A 20,455-nucleotide genomic window follows, 5' to 3' on the forward strand; every position below is an offset into this window, starting at 1 on the left:
AAATTTATAATTTTGTCAAAAAATATAATTTTTAAAAAAAAAATTTTTTTTTTATATTTTTTTAATTTAATTTTTTTTTTTAAATTTTAAATAAATTTTGTAACACTGTGATAAATACTTACGCGATTCTCCTTTTTTCTTTTATATTTTGTTCGAAATTGTTATTGTTTGAGGAGTTTGTTAAATCAAGTACTTGTAAACAACTCAATTACATTTAGAAGTACGCTAATCTTCCTCTTTAAAGGAAACATGAGTAACGTTTTTGATAAAAGCTTACAAGGATAACATAATCAATTTTTTTTCTCCAAGTTTTCCATCATTTGTGCCATATATTTGTTGAAGAACAGTAATGAGTTAAGAATTAATAAAAGAAAAAAAATTAAAGAATGTTACCTCCAATAAGATTCATTCACAAAGGACTTCGTTCGTGCCGTTATCGTCATCCGCAAGAAGAAATTGAGGTACGTGAAACAAATTGTAACCCCTGCTTCGCACCTAAAATATTTCACGTTATATTCTTTTTGATTACCAATACAAACGCATTTTTCATTCATATTACGGCGATATACATTCATTCAATACGATAGTTGTGTGTTTTTATTGCATTTTACATTGGTATGTGAAAAACGATGAATCATCATTCAGAAGTAGACTGCTTTTTAAAACATGTACAAACAAGCATTTGTGTCTCCCAACTAGAATCTTGCACAATTTTTTTCGTGTTAAGGAACAAAGTTTTATATTTTTATACAAAAATTACACTTAAAAACCCATAAAAATTGCTAAAAATCATCCAAAAGAAATGGTAAAGCTAAAAGTGAAGGTAGAAGTAGAAGTAGAAAAAAGTTCATGCAAAAATAAAGCTGTAAGTAAATTATTTTATTATTTGACGTCAAACATTGTGACACCTTTTTTATACAAAAAAGTCACAAAATTGGAAACAAAGAACGCATCTACCTGCACACTTGAAAGTTTTTTAAGAACAAGAGAGACGAGACGTGTATTGACTTGTCTGTCTCCAAATAGTGTAATATATATTTGCCTGTCTGAAATACGTTAATGAGCCTTTTTACACTTGAACGTGAGTGAGCTTACTTTATCTACATATAAAAATTGTGTGTACATAATAAAATTCATACACAAAATTTGTTTGCGATCCCGATCATCGTTGTCGGAGAGAATTCGAAGTGTGTGAGCAGGCACTTTAATGTATAACTTGACGTGTAGCGTATTGTACGTGATAAAGTGTTTCTCTTGACGAAAATTTATATTGTTTTAAATTGCATGTGTGCAAAGTTGATATTAATTTATTAAAAAAAAAAGTGTTGATAAATATTTAAAAAAATAATTATTTAAATTAATTAAAAACGGGTTAAAATTAGTACAAAAGACACGTGTTTTCAAATTATTAACTACAAATTAAGGTAAGAAATCTTATGAAATATAAACGAATTTCGTGAAATTACGAAATCAAAAGCAGTTCGAGACTTTTCTGTTGAAATGAGGGAAAGTTTCCGTTGATTCGAGGACACGCAAATGGTTTTTCCATCCATACTACCTTCCATCGAGCTGAATCTCGATCAAACTAGAATGATTTTAAATATTAATTTGTTCTTTCAAATAAAAGAAATACTTACTTGTGTGATATTACGATAAATTTGGTTCATTAGCATATAGCTCAAGACTCGTCCCTGAAGTTATTGGAAATCCCAACATTTCCAAAACATTCATGTCAATGGCATTTCCGGTTCGTGTGTCTGTTGAATGTGACGATAAACTGTAACAAATTGAATGAAATATATGGCGCCAAGTTTTTTCTTCTTTCTTTCATTTCTTGAAAAAAAAATTTGGAAGTAAATTTTAAGTGAAAGATTTTAACTTTGGCAAATCACGCAAAAAAGTGTGATAAAAACAAATAAATAAAAAAAAACAATATATGATAAAAATTCAATATCTTGAGCAGGAACAAACAATCGTTTTGTTTATAAACGACTCGATAATGAAAATTGCGCCGAATTGTTTAAGCACACTAACACAAACTCCCGAGCTTCGAATATTATTAGGTCAAACAATTTCCAAGAAACTTTTTTGTTTTTATGAATGAATTATTTAACTGTTGACTCATCTGTCATTGATTGATAGTAAATTGAATTGATAGTGTTATCGTAAAGTAGAGTAGACAATACATGATGTCATCTGAAGAGCCCTTTAGCTCGTAATGTTCAAAGAGAACAATAACAAGTGCGACAATTGTCACCTCAAGTTACATTCATTCATACATTTTTTTTTGTTTCACTTGCTTGTTCTGCCAAATATTCGTAACAAACGTAAGAAAATTGCTTTGGTATGCCGGTTTGTGTGAGACTACACAGATACCTTCATACAACAAGCAAGAGAGTTTCTCTTTGATGTACGAAAAAACATCACAATGAATGACGTCATGGAGCGATTCCGAGAATTGGCGATGATTTCATAAGATAATTTTATTATTTGCTCAATTGCTTGTCTGTGTGGCATGCGATGCGACAACGGCGGCAATGACAGTGAATGTATTGGAGTCGTCGTTGTATTGATGATCACAAAAAAGTTTTGAACTTTGAAAGTAAATATTTATGTGGGTTGAAAAGAGGCTTGCTTGTTTGAAGTTTGACAAGTTTTTGACCAAATATGGATTTTTTCTGTGTTTCGACAAAAGTTAGAAGGATGAAAATGACCTTTAAAATTTCCCGTTACTGTTGCCTGTTGTTTTTTCTTGTTGTTGTTTTTTTGAAAAAACAATGTTTTTCATCAAAAAAAAAAAAAATTTTTTTTTTTGAAAATTTGGAAAAAAAAATTTTTATCTTCGTAAAACGCCTTCTCATGAAACTTACCCTGAACAATTTTTTTCATCAAAAAAATTTTTTTTTTGAAAATTTGGAAAAAAAAATTTTCTCTTCGTAAAACGCCTTCTCATGAAACTTACCCTGAACAATGTTTTTCATCAAAAAAAAAAAAAAAAAAAAAATTTTTTTTTTGAAAATTTGGAAAAAAAAAATTTTTTTCTCTTCGTAAAACGCCTTCCCATGAAACTTACCCTGAACAATGTTTTTAATAAAAAAAAAAAAAAAAAAAAAAAAATTTTTTTTTGAAAATTTGGAAAAAAAAAAATTTTCTCTTCGTAAAACGCCTTCTCATGAAACTTACCCTGAACAATGTTTTTCATCAAAAAAAAAAAAAAAAAAAATTTTTTTTGAAAATTTGGAAAAAAAAAATTTATCTCTTAATAAAATTTCCGTAATTTTTAAACTTAAAAACCAACAAAAAGACATTCAAAGTGAACTTTCGTATTTTCATATAAAATTTTTAATTTACATGGATTTTCAATCGATATACTTTTCGATAAATCTCTTTCTTCCATTCATCTTTTTCCGCACGCTTTTATGTTGAAACAGAAACACCCAACAAAAACAATGACGTCATCTGTGTTTTCTGAGAAATGGATGGATTTACTCTACAATACCATGTTTCGTTGCGTGTTGGGTTTTTTCGGTTTTGCCTATATATCCATTCACGATTTGTCTCCAAGTTCAAGTGATTGTAAACTTTTTAATTAACGTTGACTTCTGTGAAATACAATAAAGATTCTTGGAAAAAATCAAACTCCTGACATAATATAATTATCGTTCTTCTTCTCCTTCGTGATGACTAATTTTACAATTTTCCAATGCAATTTCATCACAAAAGCAGTAAAAAAACTTGTTGACCAACGACCTTCAGTGACGATTATTTTTTTCTTCTTCCTTCCACAATACTACTATTCGATACTCATCGTAATGCAATTATGTAAACGAAATGAGTAGAAATTTCAAAGGCAAAACCGGAACTTTCATGCATTGGAACGTGCGGTTGTTGTTGTTGGAATGTGAATTCAATTTGCTTTAATAAATAGATCATACGACACTTTTTTTTTGTTCCTTCACTCTAATGAAAAATGAAGAACTTTTTCATTATCGCCTCTTTTCATCTGTCTCGCCATAAAATTGATGCATGCAACGAATATTCATTTGTTGATAAACAATAAAGCCTCATAGCTCGCGATTTAACGAACGCTGATTGGCTCAAAATATCGTCATGAGTCATGAAATTTATCCAAGAAAGAGAGAACGAGCAAGGGAGAGTCGTAAAAATTCGCTCTTTTGCTCGTACAAAATTAATACAGCGTCGTACAAACTGCCTATCATGCTTGCTCTTTTAATATAAAACCAAAGAAACAGTGACGCAATGTGCTTAGTCAAAAACAGTTTGTCGAAACGTTCAGACACAAAACGGAACAGTCAAAATATTTACATAAATTCCAAAATTACACAAAAAAGTGTTAGAAAAAAAGTTCGTTTAAAAAAAAAGCTTTTGAAAGTATAATTAAAAAGCAATAAGTGACATCCTTTGTGTTTAGTTTTTGTATCGTACGATTTGTAAAAAAAAAGAAATCCTAACAAGTGTTTGCGATATCACGATAACAAACAGAACAACGCAAAAAAAAACTATAAATTGCTGTGTAGTCATCATACTGCAAAAAATATTCAAGTAATAAAGAGACACATTCAATCGTAGAAATATTGGCCTTGAGCAAAGTTCAGTAGAATTTATCGTTGCGTTGTCGTGTGTGTGTGATTTTTATTACTACTATTTGTTATCCGGAACAAAACACAAAAAAAAACTATCGCCATGACGTTGGATAACCCAAATATCCTAAATGACGTTCTTCTAAGTCACACAATGACTCCATATCATCAACTTAGTTCGCCATTGACGCCGGTTATCAAAAATATGGTAAGTAAAGACATGTTTTCGGTTAAATTCAAGACACTTGACTTTGGAAATTGTTCAAGTATGAGAGCTTTAACAATCAATTACGTTCCGAATTTGATGACTGTACCGAAATTCAGGCATTTACGACTCGTTTTGATAAGGTTTTGCTTGTTGAAATTCATTTTGATTACTCAGATCGATGTTAGGGACGACAAAAATTTCTTCGTTATTCGAATAGCAACTTGACAAGTGTCTTCAATTCGCGCAATCCCTAAAATTTGATAAGAAAAAAATCAACAACTTATAAATTCCTTATCGCAGTTTGTTTGTTTGTCTTTAAATAGTAATCATAATAAAAAAAAAGCTCTTCGTACCTACTTGTTAGTCATCGAGGAGTCTCATCGTTATATAATCTCTTCTTCCTTGTCAAGTTACTTTCGAGTAAAGACGGAAGTTAACTCCTCATTTTTTATCGTAAAATTTCCTGACACTTGACAGGATTTTGTTCGTTAAATGAAATTTCAGTACTTTGAACAATATTTTTTTATCAGTTCATTTCTTATCGACTTTTTTTTTTGTCGTCGAACGACTTTTCTTGATAATGTGTTGCGAAATTTTATCAACTTTTAAAGTCTTTCAATTTTTGCTCAAGAATAGGCGATCGTTGTACTGCAATTTCTGAAAAGAAAAAAGCCTTTGTTATAAATGTTTTTGTGTAATTGTAGAAAAAAAATAACATTACAAATATCTAACTAAATACTCGGCAAATAGTTTAAACTCCAGTTACAATATTTATTTGTAAAATTTGTGTAATTTCTGTATGAAGGCAATGCGATGACAATAACGTTTTTTTTATGATTTTGCTTATCAATGTAAATAATTTTGCTTTGGCACACAATTAGCAAGCATTCCATAGTTGTTTGTTTGTTTGCATACCTACAACAAAAATGAAATGAGGCGGTAATATGAGATCTAATTGGTTGTGCAAACTTTTTATCTTTGTGCGCGATATTCGCTTAAAACCTTGTTTGACGACTTTTTGGTATCAAAAAGTCCATTGCGCACGTGTGCATATTTCAGTTGTAGGCGAAGGCGCTTGCAAATAAATTACACACAGCTGCAGTTTCTCAATTTATTCTCGAATAAAAGTGACCATTGTGTGGAATGTGTGAAAATGATCATTAAATGCAATTATGATGACTTTGAACGCCTATCGGGGCAAATAGGGGCATTTAGTTTTTAATCAAATCACTCATCAATCGTAAAAATTAATAACAATCTCTGTTCTGTTCTCTAATCAAATCACAATAAAATAATAATGATGACTAAATTGTTTGTAGATTGCACGACATGACACCGGCATCGTTATAATGGTCATTAGTGCAGCTTTATTGAATCAATTTGTAAATAAATAAAACCAAACCAGCAGAGATTCAAAATTTACTCATGAGAAAAAATTTTCTATTTTTGTTACTTGTCTCATCATCTCGCGGTACCTTTAATTCTGAGAAAGAACTTTTATTCCCTTGAAATTCGTTTCAGTTTGGACCTTATCCAATATTTTTTCTTTTTTTTAAGAATTGTGCGACAAGTATATCTTCGCAAATAACAATATTTTAATCATTGTTACAATTTTAAATGATGATGTCAGGAAAACCCCCTTTAGTCAATTGCTTCAATTGATCAACAACAAATCAAAAGCTTCTATAATTAAATTTGTACTTTAAAATCTTACTCATTTTCGTTTAACCCATGTTAAATGAGAGAGCGACAAACACCCAAGAGAATAAAAATTTCCCATTTTTTTTTTTCATTTTTGCGATTCGTGCAGTTAGTTTCGAGCTTTTGTGCTTGATGCACACCTTTAACGAATTCTCAAGTCACTTTGGATTTGAGAATACTTTTAGTTTTTAATTTTTTTTATATGTACAAAAATCCGAACGAACTACATTTTTCTTGTTAGCGCAATTTTGAAAGAAATAAACGGAAAAGTTGGATAAAACGACGAATCACTCACTAACAAAAGCGAAAATAAGTGTGAAGTGACATAATCTTTAAAAAAAAATATTTAAAATTGATTGAGCCTATCTCAACTACTTAATAGTAATATTGAATTGAGACGAATTGGATAAATTTAGAATCACAAATACACACGCTTATACGCGGACAATCTGTGCAAAAAAATAAATACTGTGCCCTGCTTATAGATAAAATAGACTGAACATAAAAAAATAGATTTTTTCTCTGAATTTGCCCACATTCAAAAAAAAAAATTGTCGTCTTTTTCTCGATTAAAAAATAAATGCATACGTAGAAAAAAATTAAAACAATAATAATTGAAAAGACTAAGTAGAAAAAACATTAAGGGCGTAAATAAATGGTGCAGTGAATAGACTCAAACTTTATGTGAATGATTAGAAAAGCAAAACCAGACACTAAAAAAGTAACAATACACAAACGAAATTTAAAAACGTGGGCGGATTTATAATTCTCTTTTTCTGTGCACACACGACAAAAAGGTGTACGGAACAATACCATTCTCAATTCGAGAGACAAGTCATATTATATTTATTATTATTGTATAAAGGAAAAAGATAAAACGTAAATAACGAAAAATGGATGCGTGTGAAATTGCGAATTTTTTAGCAAAAGAGCTATTTTATCAGGTTACTGTTAATATAATGAAAAAGTCGAATAATTTTTTTAATCAAAAAAAAAATTTTTTTTTTTTTTGTCTCATTACAGCTCGCAAGTTTTGATGGTTTCAACAATAGCGGAAATGGTGCATTAACGCAAACAACAGCAACCCTTACTCCAACCGTCTTACGCAATATTGAACAAACTTTTTTGGATTACGCTGACGATACAACCAATTCTCTTCCTTTTCAAGCGGGATTCGTTCCTCCAATTGCCCCTGCATACCAAACATCTTCCTCAATTATCAACGGTACGAATAACAACAGTTCGACAATCCTCACGGATCACGAATACAGTATGGATAGCAGTTCAATGTCGAGTAGTTCATGGCATACAACGCCGCCGCCTCAAGATATTGTCATTGAATCCGCGAAACACAATAAAGGAGTTGCAAATAATAACAACAATAATAGTGTTAACAACAAAAATACCGTTGGAAAAGCTCCTCGTCGTAATGTCGGAGGTCGACGTCCCAATCGCCCAAGCAATTTGACGCCCGAAGAAGAGCAAAAACGCGCTGTACGACGCGAACGCAACAAAATGGCAGCCGCCAGATGCCGTCGTCGACGCGAAGATCACACGAACGAGCTGATGCAAGAAGTCGAAGGCTTGGAAAATGTCAAAAAAGGTTTGCAAATGGACATGCAAAAGTTACAACGCGAAAAAGAAGAACTCGAATTCTTGTTGCAAAATCATCGAACAACATGCAAACGACAAGTTCGTGAGATTCCGATGACACAATTTATTCTCCCAACGGTTGATAGAATCAAGTCTGAACCTGTAGAAGAATCGTTTGATAATGATTGCAGACCGCCGTCGCCTAAACGGTAAGTTTTTGCTTTTGCAAAATTAAAAATTGACAATTTTTCTTACGTTTTGTATTTCTCTATTTACAGTGCTCTTCTTTCAAGTGTCGTTTTCAACTCAAATCCCTCCCAACAAACACAACAAACTCAAGCACTTCCCCAAATTCAAACTGTCGTTCAACAGCGCCCAAATCGACCAAATACCCTAAATGTTCCAATGACGATGCATCCCTCGTCGCAAGCCCTCAACAACGTTCAAATTGAGACTCCATCAAATGGCACAGTTAACTTTAACTTTGACAGTCTCATGGAAGGCGGCACAGGACTCACGCCAATCAATCATCCGCTGAAAGTAATTACAGATCCCCGCCATGGATTAGATTTAATCACACCCACAAGCGATGCAAGCAGATTGTGTAGTTTATAAAAAAAAAGTGATTCTCTCAGCAAAGATAAATAAAAAAAAATAGGACGACGCTAAAAATTTTAATACAGAAAGCTTTATAGTTTACGCACGATTTGTGATCTTAATTTAAAACAGAGAAAACAATAGAAAATCATATTTAAGAGTTATGTTAAAAGAAAATCTATGAAAAATGTTTACCAACTAAAACAAAAATCAATAACAAGAAAATTGTATTAGCTTTAAGTTGAATAACGAGCAATATTTTTTATATCAAAATTATTGTAATGATCCAGCAAAAAGTTTATGAGGTGCCTAAAAAATTTCGTACTACTTAGAACATTCAAAAATTCAGGAATCTTTTGAAAAATTGTTGTAATTGTGTCTTAGAAAAGAAAAATAAAAAAAAAATAACGATGTGCTCTTGTGAAACTTTCCTTAAAAAGACAAATTCAGAATAAATGAATATTTTTATTGATAAATGAAAAAGTTTATATGTATAATAAAATAAAAGCCATTATTTGATACGAAATCTGCAATAAAAAAATTAAATAAATAAAATATTTTAGAACAATTGAGTTATATATTTTTTTATCATCTCTCGCATTTGTGTGATCCAATTAAATTTTCGTCTCAAACTCAAACAGCTTTTTTCTGTCCAACATGATTTTTCGCATTGTTCTTTGATTGTACTTCATTCAGTTGAATTTTCTGTTTCTTTTAGTATTCTCATGTACACAAATTTCAGCTGATATACTTTGTACCGTAACGAAACTTCATTCATGACTTCAATTCGACAAAAAAACATCATGAATGAACACAAATAACGGCGAATGATGTTCAACTTCTTCTTTTAACACAGGCAGTTGAATCAAAAAAATACATTAAGATGAAAATATTAGAAGTCAAGGGAGGAAATATACGTTTTTTAGTTGAAAGATATTGACAAAATTCTAACTTTCAAAATCCGAAAGCATTTAGACTCTCACAATTAATTTTGACATCCAAAACGAAAATTTCAACTACTTAAAGTAAAATTTTTGATCTTGCATGATTTTCTTATTGTTTATTTGTTTGATGGTTGTACGGCTTAAAAATTGATACATGTGAAAATACGTAAAAAAATACGTAAAAAATACGTAATTTTTTTTAAATGTCTCATTGATGGTTGTAAAGCTTAAAATTGAAAAAAATAACATACAAGTAAAAATTGAAAAATATTTCTTCACACTTTTTTTTTAAGAATCTAAATTCCGAGATCATACAGAGCCTCAGCATAATTTTAAAACTTCATTATTTTCATGATTAAATGTAGATTATTTCTTTCTTTTGACAATTTTTCAAATACTTATGTTCAAAATTTCATGTTGAAATTTCAAAGTCAAAAATTTTTTCGTTGCTTAAGCTCTGTGATAAGGTATGATTTTTGACGAAAATTGTTAAGCTCAAAAATTTTTTTTTATTATGATATTTTTTTAATTTTTTTTATTTGTATTGTTTAAATTTCTACAAAGTTGTTAATTCTGATATAATTTTAAATGAAGAAGCAACTAAAAATGACAAAAATATGCTAAATATGAGATTCCAAGCAAATGCTCTTGTTCCCCGTTTTTGCCCGATTTTTGAGTGAAAAGCGGTAAATAAATCACTGTAGCAGGTCTGATGGCTCAATATTCACGTAATACTTGACAAGAATAGTGACTAAATTAAATATTTCTTCCAAAATTAAGCTAAAAACACAAGAAATTAACAGAAAATATTCAAAACAAATAAGATTTGACATTTCATACGATTATCATCCCTGTTTTAACACCCCAGTTAGCTGCACACCTGAGTCAGGCTCCCAAAACCGAGTACTCGATAACCGGATAACGAAATATTTGCTCCTAACCGAAACTGGTTATTTTGGAATTAACCGACTCGGTTATAAAAAATACTAAATTTTTGTCACTTTTTGATGATTTTTTAAAATTTTATCAAATTTTGGATTTTTTTATAAAATCTTTAAAAAATGCTTGGATTTGAAACAATAATAGGTATTCTTCAATAACAATTATCAAATTTTTATTTTATTGCCATAAAAATAATTATTTTTCGAGTTGATATTATTTTTCAGCCCATACATGAAAATTGATATTGTTCCAAAATTTGGATGGCGTATTATAAAATTTGCTTTTTCAATAATGTTTTTTAAATTTTTTTATTTATAGGAATAATACGTATTTGTTTTTTACAGAAAATATTATTTGTAGACTAAAAAAATTAAAGCATCTAAATTCTAATTCCAAATATTAAAATTTGAAATAATTGAGTTTTGAAAATATGCTTTCTGCACTTTTTTTTATATATTCTTTTAAAAATATATCAAAATATCAATGGAAATATTACTTTTTTTTAACAATAATGTTAATGTTTTAAGACTTTTTATTAAAATAAGTTATAAAATATACCTATTTTATCAAAATTAGAAGTGAAAATTTTCATCAAATAACCGATAACCGGATAGTAAAATAGCGGGTTAATTGGGAGCCTTACATCTGACACACATTAATTGAAATATATTTCAGTTTATATTCAAACGTTCGCAAGACAAAATGTTCAAGTCACCGGAAAAGTGTGCTAAATGCAATAAAAATTTTGCAAATCTACCGATGCACGTATTCACTACGCATTTTCGGTCCATTTCATCAACGGAGGAGCGAGAATGCCTTCGTCAGGGTTTTGAAAATGTTCTGGCGGGAATAGATGCCGAAGCGACGCCCATCACACCATTACGAAGCCCCATCAAATATACAACAATATCAACGCAATATAGCCCGCCAACATCTAACCCATCCATAGAAACACAATACAGCCCGCCAATAGCAAACTCATCCACAGGAACACAATATAGTCCGCAACAGCCATCATCATCATCAGCCGTTTCCGATCAACAACAACCCTCAACGTCAGCATCAACATCAGCAGAACAGGAATATGGTCGTCCTTCCGAGGTCCTTCCGCTTGGAAAGTTGGACAATCGAGTTTGTTGTCTAATGGAGAATTGTAATTTTGATTGTAAAGAAAGAAAAGAGCTTTACAGACATCTCCGAACAAAACATGGGATGAAATTTACATTTGATGGATCCCGAAAAAAATGTACTTTGGAGAAAAAATAAATTGATTTTTTTTAAATTTTCAATGATTTTTTTTTATTGAATTTCCTTTATTTCATTAAAAATTGCTCCAAATACTCCGTTTCCAACGGATGTAATTCCTTTGCCGGCAGAATTAACGAATGTAAAGGTGCTCCAAGATCGAAATTTCTCATTTTTTCGAGTGAACAAGCAACAATTTGTTGAGTTTCATGCCCTACTCTTGCCAATCCAACGAACAAACTCTCTTCTGTGTACGCCAATTCTTGTCCTTCGTTACGTTTTTTTACAATAATTTGATATAATTGCTCGCAAGCTTCAGCTACACTCATAAATCGAGGCGGCATGTATTCTCTTTTTTTCTTCATTAAACTTTCCAAAGTAGGCTCTTTCACTTTTATGTCTAACAAACACAGCGTATGTAATCCATGGTCGACATTCGCTTTTATTTTGTCATAAAAACTATCCGGTTTCCATGTATCGCTCCAATAGGGGATAGAAATTGTTTCTCCAAAACTATACAATTGCAATCCGCAACATCCAACAGCATTCATAATCGAGGCATTATGAACAACTTCGAATTTGATGCCGGATTGTTTGGCTCGTAAAATTAAATCCGTATGAGTTGTAGCTCCAAATGGATCTCCAACAACCAACATTGCGACATCTTTTGAATCAGCATTCGATAAAATATCATCAGCTCCTTGCTCAACAAGATCCCTATCAGCGATTATTAACTCTCTTCCGTAAAACTCTTCCTAAAAAATCAAACTATCATCAACTGTTTTATTCGAAATTGTTGAAAAAATCTTACCAATGCTTCTTTGCCACACGATAATATTGAAGTATATGCTTCCAAATACACTTTTTCGCATCTTTTGATGATTTCCAAGCCTTTTATTGTGACGTCTTTTGGGTCGCCGAGTCCCAATCCAATCAAATAAAACATTTTTTCATAAAAAAAAAACGAAAATCACTTTTTTTTGTATTTTTGTTTCCATACACGTGAATTTGACGTTTGCTGAATCAGCTGACCTGCACCAGCATGCAAAAAAAAATTCCTGCCCATGTGCTCTGGGGCGGGCAGGAATTTTTTTTTGCATGCTGGTGCAGATCAGCTGTTCATCAATTTCATTCGACTCACCCAACCGCTATCTGTCCCAGCATGCAATTAGGTATTTTTTAAAAACAAAATTTTATTCAGCTAAAAAACGTTAACTAATTTTATACATTGGTTACTAAAATTACGGATGGAATATTAAATATTTCGAGAGTTACACACACCAACTTCTATTTACTTTGCATTTTCCCACAAACCATTTGATCATCATTTGATTTTTCGCAGATAAATGACGAATTTCGTTCTCATCGAACTTTTCGGGATCATTTATCTCCGGAGGGAAAACTCTTTTTGTCTCGCCTCGATTGACGTGTTCTCTGTAAGCGGCGTGCAAATCAAAAAGTTGATACGAATTAAGACACGACATGCAGAGTTGACATTTTTCTGCTGCACAAGACTCAATACACGGAGCTTCGCTGCATATTTCGGGAAAAACTACGACATTCTTGTTGGCAGATTGCATGTGTTCTGTTGCAGTTTCTCTTCGCTTGAACGAATCTCGTTGAACTCTTGATCCGATGCCTACAAGACCAAAAACGTTGTAAAGAACTTGTTCGTACAACAAAGCATTTGGTTTGAAATGATCCGAAGAGAGATTTGGCGACATATTTGCTTCCATGATGTACACATTCAAATCGTCATCGATAATCAGGTCAAAACGGATCATTTCAAAGAAACTCGAACGATATTGATAATTTTGCAAAAACGGAAGAATTTGAGATTCTGCTTTGACGAGAACTGATCGAATTGCTTCTTCGGCACGACTCCAAATGATTTTCGGATCTTTTCCTTGACTGCGCACGTAAGCATCAAAACTATCTCGCATTCCAAATCCTTGATCCTTATAATATTTTTGCAACGCAGGAATTTGCCAAGTTGGTAAATAATCATCTCCAACGACATATTTGTCGATGTTTTTCGGATCAAACGGATTGTACTTTACAGGGCAGTAACGGAACAAAATATCTCCATTGTACATGTAAATTCGCAATGGATTGAGAGAAGTTATGATCACATAAATGCCGATATCGAATTTGTGTCCGTCAACCAAAAAGGGATTATCAACATATTCTTGAATAAATGTCTCTTCATTCTTATAGTCGATCTCATCGACGCTCCTGATGTAAATATCTCGATGCTTATTGCCCTTTTGCACGAACATTTTAGTCGGATTCTGTTTCGCATATTCACGAAAAGTTGCTTCGTCTTTCGGCAATTGAAATGCCTTTGGAATGAATTTATTTTCCGGATCTGATACAGCCAAATCAACTTTGTTCGTGACAAAACCTGTTGCAGGTATATGATTTACGCGTCGATATGACTCAAGATTTCTCAATATACTTCCGAGAGCCGTGAATGGATAATCGTGTGCCCATAAAACATCCCATGGATCTGTTTCGTTGTAAACTCGCGTGAATCCGAGTCTTTCAAATACGGCAACAACGTGTTTCAAATGCCCATTATCGATCCGTTCGATATTCCGTTGCCACATAAAGTACTTGGGAGAGTTGATAGAAGGCACAACGACATTTGATACGCAAGATGAGTTTTTACGAATCTCTTCATACAGCAAAAATTTTCGCAATTCCTCTTTTGAAACTAACGCCATGAGAGATGCCGCCAACACAGTTACGACGAAGAACAGAAATTGACCTCGTTTGGTTCGCAAATCGAAGAAAGTTTCTTCATTGTCGGCAAACGACACATCTTTTGGTGTTACCTATGCATGTGATATATGTTAAAAGGGAAAATCCCGTTAGAAATGAAATACTTAAACGACATGAAGATGACACACTTACAGTTTTAGCTTCTTTTTCATTTTTCTTCTCCATAATAAATAAAGATGTGAGTTAAAAAACTCAAAAGAATTTGTGAAATAAAAAAATTTAATGAGACAAAATCAATTTAACACAAAAATTAACACTTTACAGCATTTGTTTTGCTTTTCTTATGTATCACATTAACTTTGAATACTAATTATTGTAGCCCAACTCAAATTCAGCTTCATCTGAGCGGCTCGTGCCTTAGTAGGTAGTGAAACGAATGCAATATACTTAACTTAAGCCAACTTTTATACATTTTTTTTTCAAATTTTGAATAAAAGTTAAAATTCCATTTAAAAACTGAATTGATTAGAAGATACATGTATTTGAAATTCATAATTTTTAAGAAGTATTGAAAAAAAAAATTAAGAAAAGACAATTGGTCTCGTGTTAGTTGGTTGATATTGCGAACAGAATCTCTCGAATTCAGCTTCCTTCTTCATGTAATCTGCAATCATTGGGCTATCGGGATGTGCATCTTTCAAATTTGACAAATTCCTATTGACGTTATCTCCCTTTTCCAAATGCTGCGAAGCTGTAATCAAGTTTACGAGCGTATCGTAATTTGTGGAATTTCGTTCGAGAGCATCACGCAACAATCCATCAGCTTCTTCGTACTTGTGTTGACCAATATTGCAAACTGCTTGACTGTTCAACAATTGAATGCTCGGCGAAAATTTATCGACAAAATCTTGAAAAATGTAATATGCATCTTGCAGTTTATCGCCTCCCATTTCGATGCTAAGCCATGCATGAGCTAATTGCGTTAACGTTGCATCGTCGTCTTTTTGCTGCATTTGTTGATAAACTTTTTTCGCAACATCCGGGCGATTTATCTTCAATAACGTTTGAATCTGAAGAGCTTTGCATTCCAAATTGTCAGCAGTGTGCAAAATCTTCAATGCTGACTCGTAATTTTCTTCGTTGTAGTAAACAGTTGCCGCAGCAATTACCCAAATATCCTCCAAATCGTTTACGGGCGCCGCAAGTTTATCATCGAAGAATTGCACGATTGTTTCTCGTTTGCTTGGTTCAGCAAAATACTCGGCTAATTTACGAACAGCTTGCAATGACGTGGCATCGCCGGAGCTTAAAACGAAAAAAATCCAAAATTACACGAAAAGAACATCAAAATTTACTTTCAACTCATTTTACCTGATTTCATCTAAAACAATGCGATAACGTTTCTGAGCTATATACGATCGATAACTGCAAAAAAATGAAAAATATTAACAAAAATCTCCAAATTGCCCAAAAAAATCAAAACATACACAAGCAAATCCTTTTCCAATGACTTTCCGCGAAGAGTTGATGCTCCATTTATACATTGTTGATAATTTCCGATGTAGAAAGCATTACGGATCTCAAAGAGATCATCTGAACCTGCATCTTTTTTCGACATTTTAGAGAAATACACAAAAATTATTTAGCTTGACTGAAAAATATTTTATGGAATGTCAAAGAACTACTCTTTTCCGTCGACTCACAACTCCATGATACAAAATGACAATCAGCTGTTTCGTTTTGTCTCGCATGTTTTGAAGAAAAAAAAACTTTTCCGGCAATTTTTCTTTGATTTTCTCATCTTCTTTGAACAAATTCGCATCATGAGGATCACATTAACGTTATTGAAACAGCACAATGCACGGATGTTTCGTCGACATTGGCAGGTTCAAGGCAAGAGAATCCCAAAAGACATGAAATCCGAAGAGAGTCTCGTGGCGAGAGGTATTCCAATTGTCGAAGCGACGTCTTTTTTGCAACAACGAGAGGGAAAGTAAGTAAATTATTTTTTTACATTTTTTTCTTCTAACAACTTCTTTTAGAACTCCTGAAATCGTTCCCGAAGCTCCAAAATTGCCGGAAAATTATCACTCCAAGCCATGCGGAGTATTTGGAGATTCTAATGCTCTTCTATTGGGTATGCCTCAAGCGCAAATTTTACTTAATACCCTCAAAATCGACGGATATCCCGAAAAATTGGAAGATCAAATGGAGAAATTGAGTATTCCAACAAACATCGAGAGAGCAATGTACCAATCGGTAATGAATGTTTGCCTGTTTGATCCGGAACAAGTAAAGTTGGAACATAGAAAGAAGGATCCCGAAAGACCTGCTTATATTTTTCCTCGAATTTATGGATTAACGGATGCTCGACGCAAGTATGAATTGAAATTTGTTGAATTTTCGACATTTTTGTAATTTTTCTTTGATTTTCAGTCGTTTATTGTTCCATAAGTTCATCCAATCGTGTGAAAAATTTGCTCCTGCATCAACTCTCACGGATCGTAGAGTTACAGAAAACATGTTTTTCAAATATCCCTTTGAAGTTTCGGAGAATCAATTACAATTGGAAGTTCATTCAGAAGTTTTTATCGCATCCAAAAAAGCTATAACACCCGTTGATGAAAAGAAACGTTTTGAAGGTTTGGAAATGCCGAATATTTTCCCCGCATTGCCAACTGTTTCAATTCCACGCACCAATATCTACAAATTAGAGAACATTTATCGTAAGATTGATTAAAATTTAAATTTAAAAGTTTATAATAACTTTTTTTTCGCTTCAGCATTAACCAACAATTCAGCTTTTGTGCATCCTCACACCCTTTTTTTGCACTTTTCGACTTTGGATGTAAAGCATTTGTCGGATATCCCTGTTTCAAATACCCAATTTGAAAGTCGAGCTATCATGAAGGCATTTGCTGTTGCCGCAAGTAAAGCACGAGCTTCATTGGGTACAAATGTCACGGATTTGCAACAACCTATTGTCGTTCAAACAGTGCAATCTGATGGAAAACGCTTCCAATTCGGCATTTTTCAATTAAATTCGCTTGATTTGACGAGTCAAAAGCAAAACTATTGGTACAGTAGTCAAATAATGAATTTGTATGAAGAATGCGGAGTCAAAAAAGGAAAACCAACGCTCGAAGGATACAATCGTGACGTACTGAAACATATGACAGTACTTTATAATAACAGTTAGACTACAAAAAGTCAAAAATTTTAGTTAAAAAATAAAAAAAGTAAAGTTTAATTCAACTATCTATCACACAACATAACAACAAATCTAAAAATTAAGTTTAAACAACATTTTTCATCATATCCGATAACCCGTAATACATAAATTGTAAGTTAATTGTGCACGAAGCAAATACTTTATCACAATTTTTGCCATTTCGAGCTGTTAAAATGGCATCTTCAATAGCTGTTCCCGAAATATATCGCATAATCCAATCGCTTCGTGTCATTCCTTCCAATATGATATCGATATTTGTCGTTTCAACAGCGTTTTGTTCGATTTTAAACAAACTTTCTTGCACTTTTTGGCAAATTCGATGTTGAACACATGCACTTATGTCGACATTGTATTTCGACAGAGCCTTATCGAACTTTTCAATTATTTGCCAAATGTTGATTGTTTGAATCGTCTCATCAGTATCATCTGAAATTTTAATATACAGGTAATTTTTTGACAAAATTTTTATTTTTTTTTTTACCTTTTCTTGATCTGTTGAAGAAATAAAACGGAGCCTTTCCTTGCACATATTTGTTAAAGTTGAAATTTTCCATCAACACTCCAATACTTGAAAATCCAACGCATAAAATTCCAATCAACGTCAAAGCTTGGAAGTTAAAATGAGGTTTTGGTAGCTGACCTTGCATCACGTCATAAACGAAAGTTTGCAAACCATCAATAGTTCGTTTTGTGGGAATAGTAATGAAAGGAATACCGAACTCCATACGAATATTGATGTCATCGTCTTCAGTATTAAAAGAAAAAAGTCGAGGTTCTCTTTTGGATTGAACGAAATTTCGTTCGTCTCCGATAAAATTAATTCCTCGCGATATCCGATGATTCGTTGGACAAGTTGTTACATTTCCTTCTTCAGAAGACGTTACCAAAGATGCTAAAATTATCAAAAAATATGCATTAAAATGAATTCGTAACATGTCCGTTACTTTTGTTAGTTCAAATTACACTAAATGTTAAACGAAAAATTCCTTCAGCAAGATATTTTTCGTTTAGTATGGAAGTATGGAAGGAAAAACAAAAACAAACAATAATTACAAGTTATAAGCGATGTGTGAAAAGACTTTCAAGGAAACAAAATGCCATCAATTACAAAAAGCAGAAGCGGCAAAACTGCAGAAACGAAACGTTTGTCACACAAAATTTATTTCATAATCGCTTTGTTGTTATCTTTTTCACCTACATTTCGTGTGATGTAAAGAAAAATCGTGAAATCACAAAGTATGAAGTACGTTACCCACTAAAACAAATAAAATGAATTGCAAGGAAGGTAACAGCGGCGATTAATTAACGTGAACAATGAAGACGATTATAAAAAACCTTCTTTTAGTTGAGTTGAGTGTAAAAACACGGAAAATTTAATGTTGACAAGAACGAGATTGTAATTAAGGATGAAAAAGGTTTTTGATTAAATGTCTTGTTGCTGACGATGATGAGGCAAAGGAAACGACAAATTTTCAAGGCACGTGAGTTAATAGGGATTAATGACATTTAAAAAAAGGTCAAGAAATATTGAAAAATTATGTAAGTATTTATACTTCATGAAAAAATTTTTTAATTTATATTGTTTTCGGAAACATGTTAAACGCATTGAAAGTCAATTTTTAATGATACAGTAAAAATTTTATTACAAAAAGTATAAAAAATCAATATAAAAAGTACAAAAATTTCATCTAAATTCTATTTGAAGCATAAATAACTACAAACTAAAGTATAAAAAGAGTTTCAATATCACCCGCAGCTATTTCTGCATAAATAATTAGTTTAAAGTCTTTAAATTTGTTAGTAATAAATAGGTTGACTAAACATCTAAGCAGGAACAAACACTTTGTTAATTCGTATTGTAAAACCAAAAATCTGGATTGCATTGCTTGAAAACACGTTTACAATCTCCTTCGCTGCGCCCCAAATTAATTGCGTATTGAAAAGAAGTTCCTTCAACATATTCAAGAGCCCAATCCGAACTAAAAAATGAAATTTAATTTTTTTTTTAGAAAAATTTTTAATTTTCTTACCGTGAAAGTCCTTCAATGATACGATTGTAATGACTTGCATCAATGTTTCTTGCTTTTTTGTCGATCACAGCATTTTTCACGTACATGCAAACAATTCGTTGTGCACAGACATTCGTATTGACCCCATATTTCTCCAATGCGGAGTTGAGTATTTGGAAAATGTTCATAACGGAGTCGAAGTTATCCATCATTGATCGTGCATCGCGTTTTTTGTGCAAATTAGTTGGAATGAAGGGTTTGAAGAATGATCGCAACGTTATGGAGAACAATGTGCTGATGAGAGTAACCATAGCAACCATTACTATTGCTGTGATGTCGAAATTTATCAATGGTCTTTCGCGCTGAAAGAAATTTTTTGAATAAATTTTGAAAAAAAAAAAATTCTTATAAAACTTACTCTGTACAAATCTTTTGCCAAATTCAGGATGTTTGAAGTATTGGCAACGGGAATTCGGATGAATGGAAAGCCCAAATTCAAATCGAGCTACAAGTGAAATACTAATTAAAACTTTATTTTATTTTTTTTTCAGAACTTACCGTCATCGTAGAGTCTTGAGCATTGAACGTGACGAAATTCGGTTCTCGGCGTTTATCGAAGTTGGCAAGAGGCTTGAGCCATTTGTACATTTGCATCATGC

At 32.2% G+C, this 20,455-nt stretch overlaps 5 protein-coding genes across 7 annotated transcripts; 2 read left to right on the forward strand and 3 right to left on the reverse strand.

The window, feature by feature from the left end:
* The first annotated feature begins 720 nt into the window (after positions 1-720).
* Positions 721-9,206, forward strand: LOC134834959 (transcription factor kayak). 3 transcript variants are annotated; one of them, XM_063849794.1, is made up of 3 exons: positions 721-865; positions 7,534-8,312; positions 8,382-9,206. In XM_063849794.1, the coding sequence occupies exons 1-3, from the start codon at positions 803-805 to the stop codon at positions 8,716-8,718; spliced, it is 1,179 nt and encodes a 392-aa protein (XP_063705864.1). In that variant the 5' UTR covers positions 721-802; the 3' UTR covers positions 8,719-9,206. The 3 variants fall into 3 exon arrangements, with proteins under 3 accessions (XP_063705864.1, XP_063705863.1, XP_063705865.1); XM_063849793.1 differs by lacking the exon at positions 721-865 and adding an exon at positions 4,280-4,809 and having other exon boundaries at positions 8,382-9,204; XM_063849795.1 differs by lacking the exon at positions 721-865 and adding an exon at positions 6,651-7,454 and having other exon boundaries at positions 8,382-9,205.
* A 2,684-nt stretch (positions 9,207-11,890) lies between these two features.
* On the reverse strand, positions 11,891-12,852 carry LOC134834120 (diphthine methyl ester synthase). Its single transcript, XM_063848671.1, has 2 exons — positions 12,643-12,852; positions 11,891-12,586 (listed from the first exon to the last, which is right to left on the reverse strand). The coding sequence occupies exons 1-2, from the start codon at positions 12,775-12,777 to the stop codon at positions 11,900-11,902; spliced, it is 822 nt and encodes a 273-aa protein (XP_063704741.1). The 5' UTR covers positions 12,778-12,852; the 3' UTR covers positions 11,891-11,899.
* Positions 12,853-13,035: 183 nt separating this feature from the next.
* Positions 13,036-14,883, reverse strand: LOC134833979 (probable tubulin polyglutamylase ttll-15). Its single transcript, XM_063848489.1, has 2 exons — positions 14,748-14,883; positions 13,036-14,668 (listed from the first exon to the last, which is right to left on the reverse strand). The coding sequence occupies exons 1-2, from the start codon at positions 14,778-14,780 to the stop codon at positions 13,103-13,105; spliced, it is 1,599 nt and encodes a 532-aa protein (XP_063704559.1). The 5' UTR covers positions 14,781-14,883; the 3' UTR covers positions 13,036-13,102.
* Positions 14,884-14,987: 104 nt separating this feature from the next.
* LOC134833980 (coatomer subunit epsilon) lies at positions 14,988-16,248 on the reverse strand. The gene is made up of 3 exons (XM_063848490.1): positions 16,043-16,248; positions 15,927-15,980; positions 14,988-15,860 (listed from the first exon to the last, which is right to left on the reverse strand). The coding sequence occupies exons 1-3, from the start codon at positions 16,171-16,173 to the stop codon at positions 15,137-15,139; spliced, it is 909 nt and encodes a 302-aa protein (XP_063704560.1). The 5' UTR covers positions 16,174-16,248; the 3' UTR covers positions 14,988-15,136.
* A 50-nt stretch (positions 16,249-16,298) lies between these two features.
* On the forward strand, positions 16,299-17,959 carry LOC134833896 (large ribosomal subunit protein mL37). Its single transcript, XM_063848384.1, has 4 exons — positions 16,299-16,548; positions 16,598-16,933; positions 16,992-17,281; positions 17,339-17,959. Exons 1-4 carry the CDS (start codon positions 16,379-16,381, stop codon positions 17,752-17,754), a joined length of 1,212 nt encoding a protein of 403 aa, XP_063704454.1. The 5' UTR covers positions 16,299-16,378; the 3' UTR covers positions 17,755-17,959.
* The last annotated feature ends 2,496 nt before the right edge of the window (positions 17,960-20,455 follow it).

This window comes from Culicoides brevitarsis, chromosome 3 (assembly GCF_036172545.1).
Source record: "Culicoides brevitarsis isolate CSIRO-B50_1 chromosome 3, AGI_CSIRO_Cbre_v1, whole genome shotgun sequence".
NCBI lineage: Eukaryota > Metazoa > Arthropoda > Insecta > Diptera > Ceratopogonidae > Culicoides > Culicoides brevitarsis.